Source organism: Microtus ochrogaster, chromosome 2 (assembly GCF_000317375.1).
Source record: "Microtus ochrogaster isolate Prairie Vole_2 chromosome 2, MicOch1.0, whole genome shotgun sequence".
NCBI classification, from domain to species: Eukaryota; Metazoa; Chordata; class Mammalia; order Rodentia; family Cricetidae; genus Microtus; species Microtus ochrogaster.
Genome location: NC_022010.1, coordinates 4961313 through 4980144, shown reverse-complemented (window position 1 = coordinate 4980144; position 18832 = coordinate 4961313). Strand labels below are relative to the sequence as shown.

The window sequence follows — 18832 nt, the reverse complement described above, 5'->3', positions numbered from 1 at the left end:
TAGAAAAGGAGTCATTTATTAGAGACAAAACCCCAAACCCTCAAACCCTTCAGCAGAATTTGAAGATGACAGAGGAACCCAACACCATGATGGCATCCTGCTCTGGTGACAAGACAGGCCACAACTGTGACCTCTGCCAGAGGACAGCAGTCTTGGGGTCGACAGCACCAACTTACTGCACAGGCAGGCCATGCTGGCGGTGACCCCCAGGCAGTTTACCAGCCAGAGATGCTGAAATAAAGGTGAGCAGACACTGTGCTAGTCACTGGGTGCCCGGCCCTGTGGAGGCCACAGACAGCATGGGGCCAGATCTGAAGTCACGATACAGCTTTCTCCGGCCCCAGCTTGTAGACCTCAGTTCCATTTCCCGAGAGGCAACTGAATCTGTCCCCAGATGTCACCACAGCTGAACCAAGACTGTAATCACAACAGCAAGGACAGGATTGTGTCACTTTTTTCCTTTTTCTTTTCTTAAAGGAGTGAGGGCATGGAAAATACAGCGCACCAATGAAACGAAATGTCAAAAAAAATACAAAAAAATATAAAATAGAAAACTGTATTTACAGGTAGTACATTACTATGATCGGAAAGCACAAAGACACCTGGCTGCTATAATACATGCACTGGTTCAAGAGGCGATTACTAAAAACTGCGAGAATCCTGTAAAAAGAAAAGGGTCAAAAAGTTGAAACTTTTCATCCCTAATTTGCTACACTGATCAAAAGAAGTAGGGGTCCCCAGAGCCCAGGAGCCACCAGTTCACCTGTGACTCCTGAGGGAGAGGCAGCTTATGCAAGGAAGGCAGTCAACTGCTCTACATGCTCAAACCACAGCAAGCCCTGTCTGCTACACGGCATGATCTTAGCAGGGTTAGTAGCTGTTTACTCATAGATATCTATGTGCGCGTATATATATATATATATATGTACGTATGTATAAAACCGTGTCCTTGCTTACTGCCAACATGGCTGGACACAGTCATCACAACCAATTCTCATGTGTGTGTTGTGAGAAGTCATTCAATGTCTGTGGATTTAATAAGTCACTTCACACCACAGAAAATATTTAATAAATCCAAAAGGAAAAAAAAAAAAAAAGAATAGAAGGACAGAACTCCTGTCCCAGGTCTCTGAAATGGAGTCCCCCATAGGAAACTGGTCCCAAAGTTTTGGAGGGTTCACTGAAGAAACTTCTGTTTGCTATTTTTTCCCATCCTTTTAGTGTTCAACGTTCTAGAACAAGTCCTTGCTGTCTGGAGTTGTTAAATAAGTCAGCTCTGCCGCTCCCCGCAAGGAAACAGTCTGGTGCAGATCCATAAAACCTGGGGAGGGAGTGCTGGGGAGAGCAGTCACTTCTGGAAGGTCCACTCTCCTAGCGTGCATGAAGCGAAGGGCTTGCAGGCTCCAGCACTCTCCGGCACTCCCTTCACAAGCAAATCCCAGTCACGCTGCAGCTCCTCTGAGTACCAGGCCAGCTTTTAGAGGAAACAAAACCGCGAGGTGAGAGATAGGGCGATGATAACATCCTGGTCATTCCCCACGTGATCCATCATACTTCCAGGAATCGGGAGCTGCTGGACTTGGAGTGGAACGGCTCAGACCACATCCTTCTTAAGTCACCCTGGGGACACAAGGGACAGTGATGAGTTCAGGGTCAAACAAGAGGCACCTCTTTTCTCGTGTTGGAATGCTCTGTGGTCGTCACAGAGCATCAGCCTTACTCACTACTGGTGTCCAGGCCTCTGGGGACTTGGCGCACCCACCCTGAGCCTTTCCTGAGGGAAGGTCTACCTCCCTGGCATGTTCATGAACATCTGTTTCTTATCTGTAAAACGAGAGGCTAAAAACCTGGTAAATAAATCACTCTTAGGGCTGACACAGATATACACATGTGTACATGTGTGTTGTGCATGGTGGTATGTCCAGTATATATAGAAAGCAAAGGCAGGTGGTGTATCCTTGTAAATAGGCCAGCCTGGACTACATAGCCGGTTCCAGACCAAGCAGGGCTACACTGTGAGACCGTGTCTCAAAAACAACAAAAATCTTTAAAAAGAAAAAAAAAATTACTCCAAAATAGGGATTTGGGGGACTGAAATCATATGTTGTCTTAATAGTAAATATTAATTTATATTTATTTTTCTGTGTGCATGTACAGCATGTGTGTGTCTGGTGCTCATGGAGTCCTAAAGAAGGTGCTGGATCTCCTGGAACTAGAGTAATACACAGATGGTTGTGAGCTGCCATGCAAGTGCTGGGGACTGAAGCTGGGCCCTCTCCAAGAACAGCAAGGACTCTGAACCACTGATCCATCTTTCTAGCCTCAATATTAAATAATTTATCCCAAACAAAGCTAACGAAGTCAACAGGATGATTCTTGAGACTTCAGTTATTCAATCACCTGTGAAGATGCAGTGACTTAGTCACTAGCCCTTCCTGTCGACAGCTCTAAACAAAACCTACTAAAACCAAGAGGGCACATTGCTGCTTCCCTGCTGGTGGCTGCAGCTCTCTCACCTTTAAGTAGGCCATGGTGAGGAGTGGCAATAAGGTAAATGGCACCAAGTAGAGGAGGGCAGGTTGGGCGGCTCGGTGGATTCGAGATGCCACAGTTGCAGTGAGCAGTCCTAGGAGAGAAGACATTGTTGAGTGGCTCTGAGTGGCCAGAAGAGAAGAGAACAGAGACCCTTTGCCACCTGGCTGTGACACAGGTAACAGGTAGAATTGTCATGGAAATCCCCATGACTGGCTCACGGCCCACTATGCGGATGGTGCTGGCATTAAGCCCGGTCTCTTGAGGTGATGACAGACTTAAGATACTTGACAACTTGCCTGAGCATTCCCCTCTCAGCCTCCTTACCTGCTAGATGCGGTAATACTAGCCTGACTCCTCAGGGTTTACAGACTGACAGGACCTCAGGTGTATGCCAGGTCAGTAAAGGCAGATGCTTTCTTATATTTACCCTGCAGTATCCGGAGAGGGGGGGAGGGAGGGAGGGAGGGGGGAGGGAGAGAGGGAGGGGGGAAGAGAGAGAGAGAAAGAGAGGGAGAGAGAGAGAGAGAAAGAGAGGGAGAGAGAGAGAGAGAAAGGGGGGGGGGGGAGCTTGTGTATTGTTTCTGTTTCCTCCAGGGTGGAAGAGTCAGGCGATGCAGGCACTGGAACCAATGGAGGTAAACAACCAAGAAATTGGCTAGACCCTTAGCACTGGGTGTGTGCTGGACTGAGAACTGGCCGTGCTCTTCCTACATGTTTCTCAGACAGGGGCACGGGGCACATGGAGCACACACCTTCATGGGTCTCCTTGGTTATAAGCAGCAGAGTCACTGCTCTTCTGGGCAGCAGCTGAAGGTGCGGTCTAACTGCAAGTGCTGGGGAAGGAGGGAGGGACTGGCTGCTTTCCTGCTGGCCTTTCTTACCTACAAAGTACCCGATGAGGGTGCAGTGGAAGTAGGAGACCTTCTGCATGCGCCCAGAGATATTAGCCGGACCAGGGGCACCACACGAGTCGCCACTGGCTTGTTTCTTGTAGTTGTCATAGCGAAGGACGAAGCATAACAGGAGTCCAGGCATCACAATGTCCCCGATGCCCAACATAGAAAAGTGACTGCCAGTGGAGCTGAAACACAGGATCACTTGTTAGGGAAACCGCACGCTACAACCTCCATGCTTCTGTTTGAAGTCCGTTAGCTTTTTAAGACATAAAAAGATCTCTACTTGTTTGTTTCTTTTGGTTTGAGACAGGGTCTCATTGTAGCCCTGGCTTGCCTGGAACTCACTATATAGACCAGGTCACCTTGAACTTACAAAGATCGACTTGCCTCTCCCCCAAATGCTGGGATTAAAGGCATGTGCCACCATGCCTGGTCCTGTCTGTTTCTTTTTGATATAGGGTCTTGCTATGGTCCAAGGCTGGCCTCAAACTTACATCATTCATCAGCCCCTGAATTCTGGGATTATCATGATGCACCACTATGGCAGGCTCAACACTAGGTTTTTTTTTTTTTTTTAATATTTATTTATTTATTATGTATGCAGTGTTCTGCCAGCATGTATCCCTGCAGCCCAGAAGAGGGCACCAGATCTCGTTACGGATGGTTGTGAGCCACCATGTGGTTGCTGGGAATTGAACTCAGGACCTCTGGAAGAGCAGTCAGTGCTCTTAACCTCTGAGCCATCTCTCCAGCCCCCTAAACACTAGTTTTAAGAAGTGCAGAGACCTCAGAGCACTGGCCTTGGTGGTCTCCAAGGTAGCTGCTGCTTCCAGGAGACAGTGAGTTGAGTACTGGGTGACCTCTTATGGGAATGTCACCGTCTGTGACACATTTACTCTTGGAACACATGAGACCTATCCACATGTTACAGAAATCACTTCACACATTTGGGGAAGGAGAAATCTCTTCACTGAGAGAATGAAAATGCATGAGGAAGGCTGTGGCTAATGTCCTAAGAGGAGCCGACAGAATAGAAGATGTTACTAACTTATATACATCTTAGGGTCGTGCCTCCATATGCTGTCACCATTAAATCTCTTTTGGTTCCCAGGTCCAGGTTACACTTTGAACAATTTAAACAGACAGAAGGTTAAGTCTGGTCTATTAAGCAAATGGGGGATTAACACACCAAAGCCAGAATCATTTTAAGTACATCAGCGTTGGTTTTTGAATAGCTGTCACCCAGGGTCTCTTGCCCACCTAACTGAATTATGCTTTTCTTGGTAAGAGCATAGGGGACCTGGTGGTAGGGATCCTGTACACATAAGGGAGTTGCTCCATTGAGTCTGTCTTCTGTTACAGGATTGGGCTAAGTCAGGGCTGTCTCCGTTGTCACGGGAATGGGCCTAACAGCTGGTGAGCCCTGGTGAACAGATGTTTACACCCAGCACCCTACATTCTCGAGCAGGCCTTGCAGAAACTCCTTGCTTCTGACACTCTGCAAGCAGCTCCTTTAGCTAGATTCTACCTGGGCAGAATCAGGAAGAATTAGGAGCCCTTCATAGGGCCTCTTCCCCATCAGACAGAAACTGAAGCAGCACATTGGTTGCCAAGGCTACTTCATCAAGACTGTGACCATGAGCCAGGCGGTGGTGGCGCACGCCTTTAATCCCAGCACTCAGGAGGCAGAGACAGGAGGATCTCTGTGAGTTCAAGGCCAGCCTTGTCTACAAGAGCTAGTTCCAGGTCAGGCTCCAAAGCTACTGAGAAACCCTGTCTCAGAGAGAGAGAGAGGAAAAAAAAAAGACTGTGACCATGAGAATATAGTTTTACAAATGTCTCAGAAAAACCAAGATTCTGTTCATTTCAGCCAACTGCAGTGATATGCCACGGTGTGGCAATATTAAGCAGTACTTGTTCCAAGGTAGAGGATGGCAACCTAAACAATGTCTCTATGATGCTGCAAATGAGAAGAGTCAGGGTGACAATGAAGAAGCTGCATCAGAAATCACATGAGATGCCAGGACAGCTGAAAAGCACAGAACAACAGAAAGGCTATAAACAGTGAAAAACAGGAAGGAGGGGAGGCAGGGTCTCGCCTACAGGGTCAGTCAAGTGGCTGGGTGTGGCAGGACAGACAGCATTCTACACTCTTCTAGCTCAGAGGGCTGGGACCTAACTAGGTGTCACCTTGAGAGATAGTTGAGAATGAGCTACTCTGAAACCTTGAAAACTAGGACTAGGCACACAGTCTGGGGATGGTTGGATGAGGTGGTCTGGCTTTAGACACGCTGAGTTTAGATGGTGTAAGCAGTAAATGCACAGCGGACAGCAGGCCTGCACCTCTGGTGAGATCTGTCACCCAAAGGAGCGCTGGATGCTGCAACCTCTCCCTCCCACTTCCCATAGGAGGGTCACCGGTAACCCCTGGTGGGATGTGAAAGTGCTGACCTTGGTCCCAGCACAGAGCTCTGGTGGCTTGCTTCCTCATTCTCCAAAACTAGTGAGATTACTTTTTTTTTTCTTTTTGAGACAGGGTTTCCTTGTGTAGCTTTGGAGCCTGTCCTGGAGCTTGTTCTGTAGACCAGGCTGGCCTTGAACTCACAGGAGAGACTACTCAAGACTGGAAAAAACTGGAGAAACTCTAGCACGGTGGTTCTCATCCTTTAATACAGTTCCTTGTGTTGTAGCGGCCCCAAGCATAAAATTATTATGCTACTCCATAACTGTAATTTTGCTGTCATAAATCATAATGTAAATATCTAATCTGAGACCTCTGTGAAAGGGTTATTCTACCCTAAGGGGTTGTGACCCACAATTTAATAACCACTAATCTAAATGTAGGTGGTTTAGATTAAAAAAGAAAACCTAGATGTCTACAGACTATTTCAATAGCCGTGGAGCACACATTCTTCACAGCAGCCTATCGAACTTTAAAAACACATCACATTTTAGGCAATAAAGCAAGTCTTAAACCTGAGACAATTTTATGAATCTTATCAGAGCATACAGGAATAGAACTAGAAGTGAATAAGCAAGAAAACTATAGAATCTGAGTCCTGGCTTAAAAACAAAATACCCCACAGGCTTATGTTTTGATACTTGGCCCCAGGTGGTGGTTCTGTTTTCCAAGATTGTAAAAACCATTAGGAAGCAAGGCCTAGAAGGAGGAAGGGGTCCCTCTGGAGCAAAGGGGGTGGCATACTGAGGGACTCTTTGCCTCCTGATCCTTGGAGAGAACAAGTTATGCCCTAAGCTTCTACCATGAGAGGTGAAGCCACAGCCACACATGCACCTCCCCTGCCAGGATGGACGGGGTCCTTTTAGATCATGAGCAGGATAGCTCTGTTCTCTCTTGGGGATCTCTGTGGTATTTTGTTATTGGGATTACCGAAGACAGACGGATGCCCATGGTGGGGAAAACACACAAGAAGGCAGGATGTTCACTGCAGGACGGGGACCTAGAGGCCAGTCCTACCTTGGGAAGACCAATTTTCCAGGCAAAGACAGACGAGGAACATCACGCCCAACATTGGGACCCAGGTGGAGTTTCCGGGATAGGACATCAAGGGGATTGTCAGCAGGCTGTGTGGCCACTTTCACCATGACATTGCTGTTGAAGATGTAGGCTGAGAAAAATACCTGCCAAAATGAACACACAACTGTTAACAGAAGTTGCACACCACCCACGTCAGTTGTCCCAACAGCTCAGAACCAGAAGGCCCTGGTCAAGGCTTTGGCTGAAGAATCTTTACTCCTGTACTGGCCTGCAGGTCGCTCTGTATTTCCACTCACATTTCCCTTTCCAGTGGAAACTCTATGTAAGAATTCTCGACAGCCTGTTGCACCTGTCACACACACTACCTACTGTATCCCAGAGGCCACCAACAAAGGGACGGACAAATGCTTGTACAAGGTCAGCACCTGTAGTCCCAGAGTAGCAGGACTCACCTGGGATGATCAGCATGCCAGGCTTTGCGTATTTAGCAGCAGACAGCTTTAAGCACCAACTGCTTCAGTTAAACTCATAGGAGCACAGGGTTTCTACTGAAACAGACACTCACCCAGAAGACATCGTAGATGAGAAGCCCTGAGAGAAGCAGGCAGGAGACCTTGAGGCTTGGCAGGCGGACGAAGGCGATCATGGCAACACAGAGACCCATGGCCAGAGCTGGGGGTGGGGTGAGCATGGGGATTAGTCAGTATGTGGATGGCAGGTCTCTTTGCACAAGTCTGACTACCCAGCTCTCTAGTCTGTAGTAGTGCTCTGAACTCTCATTTCAGACAACTGTCCCTACTGCAGCAGCCCATCTGGACCTGCTGGGATTTCAGGTAGGTGACAGCTCTCTTTATGCTACCACACAAAGCTGGGCTGTCTGGAAACCCAGGATCTCTGTCATCTTGAGCTACCTAGCCACAAGCTAGGGGATACATTCTCACTTCTATTTCTCAATACCCTGTATGTAGAGTATATTATTCTTGCTAAGAACAAGAAAGGCACACATCTTTAATCCCAGCACTCAGGAGGCAGAGGCAGGCAGATCTCTGTGAGATCAAGGCCAACCTGGTCTACACAGTGAGACCCTTTCTCCAAAAGAGGGTCACGCCCTGAGTCACGCCCCCTTACTTCATTTAGAAACAACATTCATTTCAGTAATTCACTCTTCTCTCTATTGCATTTCTTCCATTAATCCATCAATGTAATATTTGCAACATTTTAGTCTTAAACAACATAATATTTGCCAACATCTCTAGCTGCCTTCCTTCCATTTCTCTGACCTAATTTATACAAAAGTTCTTTAAAGCCAGTTTCTTAAGCTGTGTTTAGCAAAAAACTTAGTAAAAGTGAAGGTTTGTAAATACACAAGTCAAAAATTAATGAGAAAACCTAAACAAGAAAGTTGAGACATCTTCCAACAGCGTTCCCCCATGTGACAGCACAACACCTTATGGAAGCATTGGTCATGTGACTGCTCATGTGACAGGACATGTGGTGACAACCACTGCTGCACACAGCAGATCCCAGCATTTTTATGCACATGAAGTTTTCTTTCTATGCTACTGATTTTTATTGAGCTGTATACATGTCCGTGTGGCACAATTTTCTGAGAAATCGCCACTCTTATATCCAAAGGGGCCGTACCAGCTTGCACTCCCACCAGCAATGCAGAAGTGTTCCCTTTTCCCCACAACCTCTCCAGCATAAGTTGTCATAACCTTGGCCATGCTTACAGGTATAAGATGGAAGCTCAGAGTTGTTTTGATTTGCATTCCTCTGATGGCTAAGAATGTTGAGCATTTCCTTAAGTGTCTTTTAGTCATTTAAGATTCCTGTAAGATTCTGTTGAGAGTTCTCTGTTTATGTCTTTACTCCATTTTTTTTTATTGGATCACTTGTTCTTTTGATGACCAATTTCTTGAGTTCTTTGTATATTTTGGAGATCAGACCCCTGTCTGATGTGGGGTTGATGAAGATCTTTTTCCATTCTGTAGGCTGACGTTTTGTCTTGTTGACCGTGTCCTTTGCTTTACAGAAGCTTCTCAGTTTTAGGAGGTTCCATTTATTAATTGTTTGTCTTAATGTCTGTGCTGCTGGGGTTATTATTTAGGAAGTGGTTCCCTGTGCCAATGTGTTCAAGTGTACTTCCCACCTTCTCTTCTATAAGGTTCAGTAGCTTTATGTTGAGGTCTCTGATCCATTTGGACTTGAGTTTTATGCATGGTGATAGATATGGATCTATTTTGATTCTTCTACATGTTGATATCCAGTTATGCCAGCACCATTTGTTGAATATGCTTTCTTTTAGTCATTTGGTATTTTTTGCTTCTTTGTCAAAAATCAGGTGTTCGAAAGCGTGTGAATTAATATCCGGGTCTTTTATTCAGTTTTATTGGTCCTCCTGTCTGTTTTTATGCCAATACGAGGTTGTTTTCAGTACTCTGTGGTAGAGTTTGAAGTCAGGGATTGTGATACCTCCAGAAGTTCTTTTATTGCCTAGGATTGTTTTGGCTATCCCGGGTTTTTGTTTTTCCATATGAAGTTGAGTACTGTTCTTTCGAGGTCTGTGAAGAATTTTGCTGGGCACTGCATTGAATGTGTAGATTGCTTTTAGTAAGATTGCCATTTTTACTATGTTAATTCTACCTACCCAAGAGCATGGGAGATCTTTCCACTTTCTGGTTTCTTCTTCAATTCCTTTCTTCAAAGATTTAAAGTTCTTGTCATATAAGTCTTCCACTTGTTTGATTAGTGTTACTCCAAGATATTTCATGTTATTTATGGCTATTGTGAAGTGTGATGTTTCTCTGATTTCTTTCTCAGTCCTTTTATAATTTTTATAATCTGTCTACAGAAGGGCTGCTGATTTTTTTTTTTGAGTTAATCTTGTATTCTGCTACATTGCTGAAAGTGTTTATGAGTTGTAGAAGTTCCTTGGTACAATTTTTGGGATCACTTAGGTAAACTATCGTATCATCAGAAAATAGAAAGAGTTTGACTCCTTCTTTTTCAATTTGTATCCCCTTGATCACCTTCTGTTTATTATTATTTCTGTCTTATTGCTCTAGTTAGGACCTCAAGAACTATATTGAATAGATATGGAGAGAGTGGACAACCTTGTCTTGTTCCTGACTTCAGTGGGATCACTGTGAGTTTCTCTTCATTTAGTTTGGTGTTGGCTTGCTGTATATTGCCTTTATTATGTTTAGGTATGTTCCTTGTTGATGTGAGAGAGTCTTCTGTTTGTGTTGATTTCATTGGTTAATAAAGAAACTGCCTTGGCCCAGTTGATAGGCCAACCCTTAGGTGGGTGGAGTAGACAGAGCAGAATGCTGGGAAGAAGGGAAGTGAGCCAGACATCATGCCTCTCCTCTCTGGTCAGACGCCATGGAACAAGCCACCAGGTCAGACATGCTGAATCTTTCTTGGTAAGCTACCAACCACTTCATGGTGCTACACAGATTATTAGAAATGGGTTAACCAAGATGTGAGAATTAGCCATTAAGAGGCTGAAAACTAATGGGCAGGCAGTGTTTAAATGAATATAGTTTGTGTGTTGTTATTTCTGGGGCTAAGCTAGCCGAGCAGGAGCCGGGTGGGACGAAAAGCAGGCCTGACCGCAACCCCTACTACACCTTGTATCCCTGCTCTATCCAAGACCTTTATCATGAAGGGATGTTGTATTTTGTCGAAAGCTTTTTCAGCACCTAATGGGATAATCATGTGGTTTTTATTTTTCAGTTTGTTTATATGGTGGATTACATTGACAGATTTTTCATATGTTGATCCCTGCATCTCTGGGATGAAGCCGACTTTATCATGGTGGATGATGGTTCTGATGTGTTCTTGGATTCTATTTGCCAGTATTTTATTTAGCATTTTTGCATCAATGTTCATGAGTGAGATTGGTCTGTAATTCTCTTTCTTAGTATTGTCTTTATATGGTTTGCTCAATAAATGTTTATGTGACCCTGGATAGTAGGCATATAAAACTGATATACAAAGCAAACATTCACTGTTAGTAAATTATAAACTTATAGAAATCCTCTGGTTTACATATAATTTTACCATTAGAAACAAAAGAAAATCTGCATACTAATGAAGACTGTGCGTGACAACTGTTACATAAATAAATCTTGGCTGAATGATACTGTCTACAAAGATGTCTTACTATTTCCTAAACTTGATTGCTATCTTGATCAGTGTTAATGCAAGAATGTTGCTCTGCATAAATATGTAATACAAAACACTAGGAAGTATCCTTGGTACTATTTTAGAAACTGTTGGAAATTCTGTCCTAATTCCAAGCCAAAATTTACTAGATTATTTTTTAAAAATGAAAATTAGTTCAGCAACTCAAAACACCAATTTTATTGATTTATTAGATTTTGATAGGGTCTCACTGGGTGGCCCTGACTCCTGGTATTTGCTCTGTAGACCAGCTGACCTTAAGTTCATAGAGATCCTGAGTGCTGGAATTAAAAGCACATGCTACCTGGTCTACAGAAGGAGTTCTAGGACAGCTGGGACTACATTTGGAAAATACATACAAAAAAAAAAAAAAAAAAGGCATGTGCCACCATGTCTGGCTCAAACAGCAATTGTAAAACTCAATATTCTAACACAACCCACTCCAAAGCTATGCTAATTCAGTATTTACATGCTGAGAAATGACAGTAGGAAAATGCTAAATGTTTCCGTTTTCTATTACACCACTGTGTTTCTGTGAGACGAGACTTTGAAATGAAGCAAAAACACTACAATTATAACATGTAATAGGTGTCATTATGAGCTGAAGTGTTTTGGGCAGAGGGTGTTGTGCTTTCTGGACTAAGTCTGGTGAAAGGACATGAGGCTCCAACACGGGTGACACTGTGAGAACCGTGGGTCCATTGTGTCTAGTTCTGAACCTCTAGTCACAGCATGGTTAGTAACCTTCTGCTGGTGACGTTCTTTTTTGTTTTTGTTTTTATTGCAATTCACACAGGTTCCCGGCCCACAGTTGAAGCCATGACCCGTTATAAAAGCATGCTAGCTACAATTACAGCCTGTCATGTTACTCACCATCCATAAGAAGCCAGTGGCCAGTGAGAACCCAGATGAGGACAAGCATGACAGACAGAGAGAATGACAGTAACTCAGCAGCAGTGAAACGCCCACAGCAACCGAAGGAAATCCTGGAAGACACATTTATTGGACTTAGGGACGTGTTTCAGTCAATAACCAAATGCTCCTGCAGTTCTTCGTGATCAGAGCTCATAATGGCTAACCAGAGCTGTAGGAAACACCTAATTATCTGGGGAAGTAAAAGACCCAAACCTCGTTGGAGGTATCTTTAGCTCCCATTTGGCAATGCATTTCATTTTAAAATTTACATTTTTTATTACTATTATCGGGTGTGTGTGTGGCGGGTACATATAGAGGACAGGTGACAACTTCATGGAGTCTGTCCTTCCACTGCGGATTCTAAGGGTCAAGCTCAAGCCATCAGGCTAGCTCAATGAGCACTTTAACCCACTGAACCATTGCACTGTCTGATAGTGTGTTTTTGTACTGAATTATTGACATAGGTTTCAGTCTAGAGGAGAACTGAACTTAGGGAAAGCCTTCTCTTAAGAGAAAATAAAATGAAGAGAAGGAACAGATTTCATTCATTTAGCAATGATGAAATAATATTTGTAAGATGGGAGGAAAATCTACACGGTCAATACTAATTTCTGGAAAATCATCTGCCACATAGATTAGCTTTGACACCACCTCCACCAGCATGGAGCAACGGCTTCTGGAGGGAAGTGCAGACAAAGTACTGACAAGACAGCAGAATAATAAGAAGTTCTGAGTCCAATCATTATTCTCACTGCCTGTCCTCCCTAATCTCGCTAAGCAGAAAGCAGATTACACCAGTTCCCACTTGGGAAGATTTGTCTGTACTTTCTGTCATGAAAAGGTGCAAAGGGGACTTATCTCCCAGTTTTAACAAGTGCGGCTAAACATCTCCATTCCCCACCCCTGGCTGTTTGTGTACTCCAGCCAATCCATCACTCTTAATTTAGAGGAAAGCCCTAAGAACTTACTTGTTCTGAGGTGAACAGGGTCTTGTTAAATACTGGCACATCGGGAGAAGAAGAAAAGCAAAAGCTATTGTTGCAAGAACTAGGAAAAGAAAACAGTTCATTAAAAACCTTTTTCTTTACTAATTACAGGAAAAAAATGGCATAACTTATGCAAAACAGATTTCCAAAACATCTTTCTTGACGTAAAGATTTTTCTTATTCTCAGCAGGAAAGAACAAGCAACAGGCAGAGGTGAACTGCTAAAGTCAACTAACTTTTGTTTATTTTTTTCTGTACTTCCACCATGGCTTAGCTTGAAAGCTAATGACTTTGGCTGGCTGTAGGCTCAGTGCTGGAGAATGCGCTGGCCACTATGCTGAACGGGCCTTGGGGCTGCCTGGCAGAAAGAGGCCACAGACATCTACTGTCCCTGAAGTTCTTCACTTTTCCAATGCCCACCTTCTCTCAGACAGTGTGAACAGAATGAAGAAGATTTGACTTTCATGGCACAGAAGATAATATTTATACCATAATATTTGAACAATGATTAAAAATATAATTTTTTCCTTTTAGTATACTTGAAGCTAATTTACCTGCTGTACATATTGTGAAAACTACTTGAACTGAGTCAAAGAAGAAGAACATTACTAGGAGAGAGACGGATGCTCCAATGGGCAGGAACAGAGCTTGGGTGGAGTCAATGGTCTGGATACCTGAAAGAGAGAACAAGACACACTGACCACTTACTTCATAACAGGCAAGATGGTCACACGCCCTCCCCCTTCACAATTTACTGTACAAACTGAGTCTTACACAATGAGCAAACATCACCCATGCTAGGCTTAAAAGAAGAGCTCAGGCATTTTAGAATCCATTTATGTAGTTTTCACAGCTTAAGGATTTTTAAGACCTTAACTGGAAAGTAACAGAGCAACAAAGAAATACCTCAGTACGTGGCCAGGACCGAATCCATTCTACTCAAGAGAATATAAAAAGTACCGAGGCTTGGAGGTGGTGACATACCTTTAATCTCAGTACTCGGGAAGCAGAGGCAGGTAGTTAGTTCTCTGTGAATTCGAGGCCTGATTTGTCTACAGAGTGAGTTCCAGAACAGGCTCCAAAGCTACACAGAGAAACCCTGTCTCGGCACACCAAAACTTTAGTGTATTCTTTAAATTTTTAGGAGATTGCCCACATGTATGCAGTGCCCACAGGAGCCAGAAGAGGACATGAGATCGCTCAGAACTGAAGTTACAGACAGTTGTGAAGCAACATGTGGGTGCTGGGACTCAACCAGAAGAGCCAGTGCTCTTAACTGCTGAGCTCTCTTTCCAGCTCTCTGAAATATTTCTTAACATCAGTGAGCTGGAACTAGCCATCCATCTCTAGACCTACCATTATTTTAATTTTTGTCCAAACTCCATATCCTATAGCTGCCATCTCTTGTCCTTCAAGGAATCTAGTTTCCCACTCAGCCTGGGCAGAACATGTCCACATACTTAATGCAATAACCCATGAAATGCAGGTGGCTTTTAGGATTACCATGTGACGTGTGGGTTCTAGGCCTGAAGACTTCCTCTCAATGAGACTGCGAACTTCTTGCTGCCCTGAGTGCTTCATCTGAGCTGGGTGGTGGTGGTGCAGGACTTTAACCCCAGCACTCGGGAACCAGAGGAGTCAGGTGTGGTGGTGCAGGACTTTAACCCAGCACTTGGGAGACAGAGACAGGCGGATCTCTGTGAGTTTGAGGGCAGCCTGGTCTACAGAGTGAGTTCCAGGGAGCTAAGGCTTCTTAGTGAGACCCTGTCTTGAAGGAGGATAAAAAACCCCAAGAATAATTTCCTGGTGCTAGGAGATAGCTCAGTAGGTAAACACTAGTTTTGGAAGCCCAAGTACCTGAGTTTAATTCTCAAAACCATATGTAAAAAAACCAAACCAAAACTGCTGGGCATGGTGTGTACAAGTGAGGCCGGCACTAGGCAGGAGCAGACAGGAGGGTCTCTGGGGCTAGATAACCAGTCAGTAGAGCAAAACTGTTCAAAACCAGGCCAATGAGAGAGACTGTCCTAAAGGATGTGGATGGCATTGTCGAAGTGACAACTGAGGTTGTCCTACAGCTTCATATACATGTACACACATGCTTATGTATTATTAAAAAATAATTTTGGGCTGGAAAGATGGCTCAATAGTTTAGAATATTTGTTGTTTTTGCAGAGGACCCAAGTTTCAGTTCTCAGAACCCATATGGCAGCTCCCAACAGTCTGTAACTCCAGTTTCAGGAGGCCCTGACATCCTCTTTTGGCTTCCTTGGACATGTGGCATGCTCATGATACACACACACATACACACACCCTCATAGGCATAATTTCTCTCAGTAAATTGATTCACTGTCATTCTGGTAGGGAAGTGTAGGAAAGGCAGCTTCAAACAGCCAATCAGAGAAGGTATTGAGTGTGAGCTTTCAAAGACACCAGAATAGGAGAGTAATAGAGAATAAATCCTGGATACAACAGGATGTAGCTCATTGGTTGTTGCTTTTTTCCCTTTTTAAAATATTTTATTTATTTATTTATTTATTTATTTATTTATTTATTTGTTTATATTTTCTATACACACTTGTCTGTGTGAGGGTGTCCTCTGGAACTGGAGTTACAGACAGTTGTGAGTTGCCATGTGGGTGCTGGGAATTGAATCTGGGTCCTCTGGGACAGCAGTCAGTGCACTTGACTGCTAAGCTATTTTTTCCAGGCCCCTGTTCGTTCGTTCTTTCTTTCTTTCTTTCTTTCTTTCTTTCTTTCTTTCTTTCTTTCTTCCTTTCTTTCTATTTATTTTTTAAAACAATCTTTTCTCATTTTACATACCTATCCCAGTTCCCACGCCATCCCCTCCCCCACCCCTCTCACCTCCCTCCCTCCATCCACTCTTCAGAGAGGGTAAGACTTCCCATGGGGAGTCAACAAAGTCTGACACATCGCTTTGAGGCAGGACCAAGTCCTCCTCCCTATTCTAGGCTGAGCAAAGAAGTCCTTCAAAATGAATGGGCTCCAAAAAGCCAGTTCGAGCACTAGGGATAGACCCTAGTCCCACTGTCAGTGTCCCCACAGCCTGCCCCAGACACACAACTGTCACCCACATTCAAAGGGCCTAGTTTGGTCCTATGCTGGTTCCCCCGCTGTCAGGCCTGAGTCAGTGAGCTCCCATTAGCTCAAGTCAGCTGTTTTTGTAAGTATCCCCATCATGGTCTTGACACCTGTGCTCATATTATTGCTCCTCCCTCTCTTTGGTCTCCAGAAGCTCGGCCCAGTGTTAACTGCCTCCATCAGTTGCTGGATGAAGGTTCTATGATGACAATTAAGGTAGCTATCAATCTGATTACAGGGAAGGCCAGTTCAGGTACCCTATCCACTTTTGTTTAGGTTCTTAGCTGGGGTCCTTCTTGTAGATTCCTGAGAATTTCCCTGGTGCCAGTTTCACACTAGTCCCACAATGGCTCCCACATTCAAGATATCTCTTTCCTTACTCTTCCTCTCTCCTTCTCCCACCTGGACCATCCCATTCCCTCATGTACCCCTCCCCCCCTCCCCCCACCACATTCCCAATTCACTCAGGAGATCCTGTCTATTTCTCTATTCCTAGGAAGATCCATGTATGTCTCTTTTAGGGTTCTTCTTGTTACCTAGCTTCTCTGGGGTCGTGGACTATAGGCTTGCTATCCTTTGTTTTACGTCCAATATACCATGTCTGTCTTTCTGGGTCTGGATTACCTGACTCAGAATGTGTTTTTTTTTTTTTTCCTAGTGCCATCCATTTGCCTGCAAATTTCAAGGTGTCATTGTTTTTTGTTTTTGTTTTTTACCACTGAATAGTACTCAACTGTGTAAATGTGCCGCATTTTCTTTATCTATTCTTCGGTTGAGTGGGCATCCAGGTAGTTTCCAGGTTCTAGCTACTAAGATAATGCTATGAACATGGTTGAGCAAATGTCCCTGTGGTATGAGTGTGCATCCTTTGAGCATATGCCCAAGAGTGGTATTGCTGGCTCTTGAGGGAGGTTGACTCCCAAGTTTCTGAGAAACTGCCATGCTGATTTCCAAAGTGGCTGTATGAGTTTGCACTCCCACCAGCAATGGAGGAATATTCCCCTTATTCTACATCCTAGCCAGTCACCATTAGGCTCCACGTCACTCATTTGGGTATAGAATTTCCATGCAGCGGCCCTGAGTAGCCACGGTCCTTCATATTTTTTCATTAAATGTCTCAGCTGACTTCTGGACCCAGTTTTTTCCTACACTGTGGAAACTCAGGCGGGATGTGGGCTTCCCCGGGTGCCTCTGTTTGACGTTGCTACCTTGCTATTCTTGTGCTTGTATGACTGCTGACTAATCAGGGACCTCTGCGGAGCACACAGTCTGTGATTTACACTAAATAACTGTTTTTAATTTGAGCCCATCTTTCAGCATTTAACGCTAAAATCAGATTCAAACTGACCACACGACTACAAGTGTGCCATGACACCTACTGGCAGATAACGGTTATTGCCCTGCTCCAGCCACAGGTAAGACTCATAATTTAAAATATAAATTATAATTTAAAAGGGCAAGATTACAGACAATTCAGCAATCCAGTTCAATGGCTTTTTTACTCATACCATGTACGATGTTATGCAAGGTTTATATGATTTCCTTCCTACATCCCTCTATTTGATTCTTGGGATTAGCGTTGTCCTTCGTATTTTCTCCTTAAAAACATGGTTTGATAATAGGGCCAAGAATGATGCACTTTGAAAAATGATACAGTCTTTACAGACTGATACTAACCAACTAAAAGGTAAATTCAGCATTCTGGAAAAGGATACAACCAATTTGACAAAACTCAATGACAGAGGGTGCTGAGACATTGTCTGAGAGAATCCATACTGCTCAATGTATTAATTGTACTCTGTCAAATGGTTATAATAGATTGACTGATAGAATGTCCCTCCAGGAAGGTAATATGCATATTATAAAAATTATGTCCAAGGATGAGACATTATCTTTAACTGGACAGACTTCACACCTTGGAATCCTCAGTGAGGGCATTAGAACAGAACACTGGACAGGAGATCCAGACTTTACAAAAGGCAGTGGTAATTTGAAAAGTTTGAGGAATTTATCGAATTTGACAACCAAGGACAAAAGGTACAAAGACAAAATGTAGCCTTATCAGTATGTACTGGTATTCTGGGATAGCTTACCCAGAGTTATACCTGTTTTTCCAGTGATATCAGAAAGAGCATCTGGCACCAAATATTCTATGGTAGTTGAAGAATATATATGGGAGTCCATATGTATGACTGATCTAAAGGAAATTAAACAAGCAATTGTATCTTATGGAATACATTCGTCCTTCATTAAGAAAATGGTCAAAACGTGGGCTTCAAGCAACAAAGCAACACCACGGACTGGATTCAGTTAATCTCAGCAGTCCAAAAGATGGACCTCAGTTGCTTTGGAATTATTACTGGAGAGAAGAAGCAAAAATTTTAGAGAAACAGGGAAAAGCAAAAGGAGTTAAGATTTCCCAAGATCAAATTCTAGGCAAGGGTCTTTACTCTGATCCTCAGGATCAGGCTCTTTACAATGAACACACCTTGTCCCTATGTAGCACAGAAGCTTTAAATGCTTGGGACAGGATTCAGGAATCAAGAAAGAAAATTGAATGATATATTAGGGTTAAACAGGGTCAGAGAGAACCCTTTAGTGACATTTTACAAAGTCTAACTAAGGCTGTATAGATAGGGGCAACAGACCCAGAAGCTAGGTGTGTACTAATTGAATCTTTGGCTTTTGAGAATGTCACCTTAGAATGC

At 43.8% G+C, this 18832-nt stretch overlaps 1 protein-coding gene across 1 annotated transcript in view; it reads right to left on the bottom strand.

Moving 5' to 3' along the window:
* Nucleotides 1–18832, bottom strand: part of Sppl3 (signal peptide peptidase like 3) — a 93678-nt gene continuing 74846 nt past the window's right edge. Inside the window, exons 4-11 of the mRNA XM_005344290.1 lie at nucleotides 13577–13696; nucleotides 13005–13083; nucleotides 11995–12107; nucleotides 7496–7602; nucleotides 6910–7073; nucleotides 3417–3616; nucleotides 2517–2626; nucleotides 1–1620 (exon numbers count right to left, since the gene is read on the bottom strand). Coding sequence (XP_005344347.1) covers nucleotides 1549–1620; nucleotides 2517–2626; nucleotides 3417–3616; nucleotides 6910–7073; nucleotides 7496–7602; nucleotides 11995–12107; nucleotides 13005–13083; nucleotides 13577–13696 — 965 coding nt within the window. The 3' untranslated portion in view covers nucleotides 1–1548. The remainder of the gene's footprint in view (nucleotides 1621–2516; nucleotides 2627–3416; nucleotides 3617–6909; nucleotides 7074–7495; nucleotides 7603–11994; nucleotides 12108–13004; nucleotides 13084–13576; nucleotides 13697–18832) is intronic.